Genomic DNA, 6,666 nt, shown 5'->3' on the forward strand with positions numbered 1-6,666 from the left:
TATAAATACATATTTATTTTTATGTTAGTGACAATATTTAGTACATTAATTTTTTTATTTTTTTCTCATTTATTTAAAATGTAAGGTGTATTATATATTGTAGATATTTTTGTGTATATATATATATATATATATATATATAAGAATATTCATTTGTTGGTGTACATACATATATATAATTTAATAATAATTTCTACATTCATATTATAATCTATTAATAGTTCATTTATTTTCATTTTTATAATACTTTGTAATATTTTTATTAATTTTAATTTTTGCATATCATTTTATATCAATTAGACTTATTATGTGTATTCCTTATTTTTTATTTTTATTTTTTTATTTTAAGTTTGAAAATTAATAATTCCTTATTTATCAATTATAACCAATAAAAAAAAAAAAAGCAAAATAATAAGATTTTATAAATATATACTTGATAATTTTAAAATTAAAAAATGAAGAGTGTTTATTTTATTCTCTTTTTTCATATCTTATTGATGTACTGTTATTTTTGTGATAATATGAATGAGAAGAAAGAAGAAAAGACTAATATGAGGAATAACAGTTTAAGCAGAGTAACTATAGAAATACTTCCTTCTGATGAAGATAATGATGTTTATGATATAAATGATTCATTATTAGATGAACTTATAGGTATAAATAATATATAACTTCTAATATATCACCTAGTGTGGAGAAAAAAAAAAAAAAGTTTATATATATTGAAAATAACATATTGTACACTTATTCATTTTAATAATATTATTATTTTTTAAATGATATATTTCTCATTACATATATGAATTAAATATTTATTATTTTAATTTTTTTTTTTTTTTTTTTTTTTGTGTGTTATTGTTTTAATTGTTTCATGTAAATATATGAAACGTGAATAAACTTGATTAAAAAATTATCACTTTTTTTTTTTTTTTTTTTAAATATACATAAATATATATATATATATATATATATATATATATTATGAAGTGGAAAAACTTAAATAATGAAGATATATATAAAAAAAATTAAAAATTATTATATATATATAATATTATATATATGTGTAAATATTATAATTTTAGTTACCTTTCACAAATATGTATATATATTTTAAAAATATGCGCATATATAAATAAATATATGTTTGATTAAAAGGTTATGTACAATATGTGTATCAATATATATGTATATAAAATGGGAATACATTTATACAATTTTGATGGACAAAAAAAAAAAAAAAAATAAAATTAAAAAAAACTATCAATAATTATAAATGTTTATTTATTAATATTAAATTATAACGATTTAATATATAATATATTATTATCATTTTATTTTATATTTTTGGCGTTATTTCAATATGTAGATTATGCTATTTATTTGAGGAAACGTGGTGTACTTTTTTTTACTAAACAAAAAAAAAAAATAATAAAATATAATATAAAATAAAATAATATGATTTTTTATAAATCTCTACAAATTAATATTTTATTATAAAAAATAAAAATATTTATATATATGTATAATATTTTTAATTTTTAATTGAAATAAAAATTAAAAAAAAAAATGACAATGTTATTTCGTTGAAATTTTTTATTTTAAAGTGAGAATATTAAAAAAAAATTAAATAAGAAAAAAATATAATAAAACTAATTAAAAATAATATAATTATATATATATATATATATATATATATATATATATATATTATTATTTTACAAAATTGATATAAAGATACATATTATTGTTGAATTTTTAAAAAATTAAAAAGGTAGAAGAAAATAATATTTCAGAAAAATGATAATATCATTAAATAGTTTTTCTTCAGGTTTGACGAGACCTATTTTTCTCGTTGGTTTATTGGTATTTTTAAAGAATATTTTGTATTTCTTTTTTTGGCTATTTAATTATGTAAGAATAAACTTTTTTATTAAAAAAAAAAAAAAAAAAAAAAAAAAGATGTATACATGTTTGTGAAATATATTGTATCATATTTATTTATATGTATATTTATCCTTTGGTATATTAACATATTATAATATAATAGATAATTTTTTTTTATTATTTTTATTTTTTTTTTTTTGTAGGTAAAATGCAAAATCGCTTTGAAGAATTTGAAAAGTTATGGAGATACAGTTATTATAACTGGTTGTACAGATGGGATAGGAAAAAGTTTAACATATTCTCTAATAAAACAAAATGTAAATTTATTATTGATTAGTAGGAACGAAACAGAATTGATGAATATGAAGAGAGATTTATTAGAGAAAAATAAAAATTATAAAGGAACTATTGAATATATTACTTTTGATTATAATGCTAATGATTTTACTAAGTACAAAATTATAGACGACAAAATAAGGTCTATGGACATAGGAATATTGATTAATAATGTGGGCGTATCTTATCCTCACCCATTGGTATAAAATTAAAAAAAAATATATATATATATAAAGATATTTATATAAATATAAATATATATATATATATATATATATATACATATATATTTCCTTATTTTAGTATTTTCATGAAATGGAGCCCGAATTAATAGAACAGTTAGTCAATGTCAACTTGCTTTCTTCGTATTATATGACTAAACTGGTTTTACCAAGTAAAGAAATATAAAAGAAAATATTACAAATATGTGATTTGGTGCCTTATATAAATTATACTTATGGTCCACACATTATATATATATATATATATTTATTATTATAGATATGATAAAAAAGAAGAAGGGTTTAGTTTTATATACATCTAGTGGAATTACCGCCTTGAAGTCTTGTCCCCTATATACAATTTATGGATCAGTTAAAGATGCCATTTGTTCTTTTGCCAATTCTTTAAGTGTAATAATATATATATATATATAATTTATATAACATATTTTTCTTATTTTATCATATAATTTCATTTTTAACTTATCCAGGTGGAGCTAAAAGAATATAATATTCAAGTACAATGCCATGTTCCTCTCTTTATTGTTACAAAGTTGTCGAAGATAAAACACCCAGGATTATTTGTTCCAACATCTGATATCTATGCTAAAAGCGCTATTCAAAAAATGAGAGAAGGCAATGTATTGTCTTACAAAGTTATATGTTCACCTTATTTATTTCACAAGTTACAAATTTTTATTTATAATTGCTTTCCAAAAATAATCTTTGATAGTCTTACTTTGGCACTTCTCAAAATTTTAAGATTAAAGGCATTAAAAAAATTGAAGAAAAGGGAATAAAAAAGATATAATAATTAATACATATATGTATATGTATATATATATATAATTTATTATAAATTTGAAAAGCCCAGTTGCCCATTTAATTAACACACAAATGTTTATATTCTGTATATATATTTATCCATACATATAATACTATTATTTAATCACACGTTTTTATATTTTGAATGTATATGAAATGAGAAAAAATACTCATTTTTTGTTACATTTAAATATATGAAAAAAAAAGAAAAAAAAAAAACATGTGTTAATTTATTCACATATCTATATATTAACCTTTAAATTTAATGTAAAAAATAATTAAAATGAAAAATCCATAATAAATAATATAATAATATTTACTTATATATATGGATAATATTACATAAGTTTATTATCACATACATTATACGTCTTATTATTATCCCTTTATATATATTTTGCTTTTGTTCAAAGTTAATTTATATATATATAAATATATATTATATGCATATAAACTTTTATAAAAGTTAAAATGCGTGGAATAGTTTTATTAATATTTTATTTATTTATTTTTTTTTTTTTTTCATTATTTTGATATATTATTAACCGTTGTTATGGAATTATAAGCGTATAAACAATTTTAGTTCCTTAGAAGTTCTATCATTTTTTTAATGTAAAAATTAACATTAAAAAGAAATGATATATCCTTGAAAATTGGAGATCATCTTATATATATATATATATAAAATATTTCTTTTATTTATATAAATTTAATAATATATAAAATTGTAATAAATTAAAAATTGTTCTTGTTCTAAGTAAATGTTTCTTATAAAAAATGTATTATATATTTAAAAGTTTCCCTCTTCAATATATTATAAAACAAAATATATATATATATAATATATATATGTATAATATGTATAATATATAATAATATCTTAAGTATTTTTTATATTATTCTTATTTTTAAAATATTAACAATTGCTTTTGATTACACTTTTGAGAGTTTATATATTATTTATGCTTATTTTTAAATATGTATAATATATTTTTTCAGAATTATAAAATTTCCACATTTTAATAAATTTAATAAAATTATACTATTCTTTTATATATGTTCAAGTTCAATTTAAAATATAAAAATAAAAAATAAACATTTACATATATATATATATATATATATATATAATACATATATGTAAATATTTATTTTTTATTTTTTTCCTTTCATTTAATCTGAATCTATTAAAAATGATAAGATTTAAAAAAATATGAAGAGAAAGGGAAATATTTATTAAAAGTTAAAAAAAAAAAAAAAAAAAAAAAGGGAAATCCTTTATCATTTTTTGTTTTTCATTTTATTTTAATTCTTATATATTTTTTAAAATGTATCATGTTACTCGTTCATTTGTGTTATTTTTAATCCTGTTCATTTTTTTGCACGTAGCAGGAAATTTTGTTTTGTCAAATGCTAACACTAATAATGCAAACAAAAATGCATCTCAAAAAAAGAATAACGCAAATAATAATAATGTGAACAAGTCGGGTGACAAGAAAAAAACAACTAAAGGAAAGAAAGGAAATGCAAATGATAATGTGAATGTGAATGAATTTAATTTTAATTTTAATGATCTTTTAAATGAAATAAATAATACTACAACTAACGATAATAATAATAATAATGATAATAATGATAATAATAATAATAATAATGATAATGATAATAGTAAGAATGAAATAAATGAAAATAATTTTAATGAGGAATTATATAATAAATTAGAAAAGAATTTCCAACTGAATACTGAAGATGATGAAAATAATAAAGGAGATATAAATATGAATCAATATGATGAAAAGAAATATAATTTAAATGATGATAATAATAAAATGAAACCTAATGCAAATGATTATCAATATAATGAAAATGATGCTGATACAGATAATGAAGAAGATTTGACAAATATATGGAATAAAAATATGCAGAATTTTGAACCATCAACTTTATTAACATTTGAAATTCCTTCCAATTCTGAAGAATATTTATTTGAAGAAGTACCAGAAGTTAATACATATTTTAGAGGTGTATTTTATTCAAATAATGAAACAGATGATAACATAATTGAATTTTTAATTTCTGATCCAGATGGGCAAGTTATTTATAAAAAAGAAGCTAGTGAAGGTATCTTTTATTTTTATACAAAAAAAGTTGGTATTTATACCTTGACATTAAAAAATAGTAAATGGATGGGAAAAAAATTAACTACTGTTGCTTTAGGGTTAGGAGAAAATCCTTCATTGAGATCTGATCATGTTAAAGATTTTACAAATTATATACAACGAATTGTTGCTGAAACAAAGAAATTAAAAAATGAAATTAAATATTTATCATCAAAACATATGAGACATATTGAAAAAATGAAAAAAATTACCAACAAAGCATTTCTATATTGTTTTATTAAATTATTCGTATTAATATTTTTGTCATTATTTACTATATATTACATTAAAAGATTAGTCTCAAATAAAAGGGTACTATAAAGAGGGAAAATATATATATACATATATATATATATATATATATATGTTAATATTGTCCTATGTATATGTCTTATTATGATGTTCACTTTGATTTAAACCCCTCTTTCATGAGATTTATTCTTTAATTTTAATATATTTTGTAAATTAAAAAAATAAATTAACAAATATATATATATATATATATATATATATGTTACATTTTATTTATGTTTTTTTATTTTTTTTTATTTTTTTTTTTTTTTTTATTTTATTTCTTTTTGTTTTTTTTTAATTTATACCTTAATAAAAAAAAAACCATATATTCGAATATTTAGGATTCCTCATACCGTAATATTCTTACAAAAAAAATAAACCAAACTTTTATGTATTTTATTATATTTATATATTAATCATTTATTATTTTTTTTAAAAAAACTTAAAGTTGACTCTTTTTTTCTTTTTTTTTTTTAATTATTTTTATAATATTCAAATGGAATTATATATATTTATTTATATACTATATATGTAGTACATTTTATATTTCGAAAACGTAGAAATAAGGGAAAAGAGGAAAATAAAAAAAAGAGAAAGAAAAGCGATTTTTATAAAATCGTACATGCTGAATTTTATAGAATTTCTGAATAATTTTCTATAATTCATATTAATAGGTATAAAAAATTAGACAATAAGGAAATAAAAAAAATATATTAAAAAAATGTTACAGTTATATAATATAAATTAAAAATTTTTAGAACAAACTCTTTAAAGAAAGACTGTTGTAAAATAAAAAAAAAAAAAAAAAAACATAAATAAAATGTAACATATATATATATATATATATATATTTATGCATACATTATTAAATTTATTCAAATTCCACTTATACAACAATATTATAAAAATAATAATAAAAGAGACAAAAAATATAAACAATAAGACAA

The 6,666-nt window shown here is 17.0% G+C and overlaps 3 protein-coding genes across 3 annotated transcripts; all 3 read left to right on the forward strand.

Moving 5' to 3' along the window:
* Positions 1–455: 455 nt before the first annotated feature.
* Positions 456–671, forward strand: PGSY75_0421900 (hypothetical protein; the record flags this gene model as incomplete). Its single annotated transcript, XM_018784262.1, has 1 exon — positions 456–671. The coding sequence occupies one exon, from the start codon at positions 456–458 to the stop codon at positions 669–671; it is 216 nt and encodes a 71-aa protein (XP_018643424.1).
* A 1,126-nt stretch (positions 672–1,797) lies between these two features.
* Positions 1,798–3,241, forward strand: PGSY75_0422000 (putative steroid dehydrogenase; the record flags this gene model as incomplete). Its single annotated transcript, XM_018784263.1, has 5 exons — positions 1,798–1,911; positions 2,088–2,420; positions 2,524–2,614; positions 2,722–2,852; positions 2,933–3,241. The coding sequence occupies 5 exons, from the start codon at positions 1,798–1,800 to the stop codon at positions 3,239–3,241; spliced, it is 978 nt and encodes a 325-aa protein (XP_018643425.1).
* Positions 3,242–4,594: 1,353 nt separating this feature from the next.
* Positions 4,595–5,746, forward strand: PGSY75_0422100 (putative transmembrane emp24 domain-containing protein; the record flags this gene model as incomplete). Its single annotated transcript, XM_018784264.1, has 1 exon — positions 4,595–5,746. The coding sequence occupies one exon, from the start codon at positions 4,595–4,597 to the stop codon at positions 5,744–5,746; it is 1,152 nt and encodes a 383-aa protein (XP_018643426.1).
* Between the last annotated feature and the right edge of the window lie 920 nt (positions 5,747–6,666).

Source organism: Plasmodium gaboni, chromosome 4, assembly GCF_001602025.1.
Source record: "Plasmodium gaboni strain SY75 chromosome 4, whole genome shotgun sequence".
NCBI classification, from domain to species: domain Eukaryota; phylum Apicomplexa; class Aconoidasida; order Haemosporida; family Plasmodiidae; genus Plasmodium; species Plasmodium gaboni.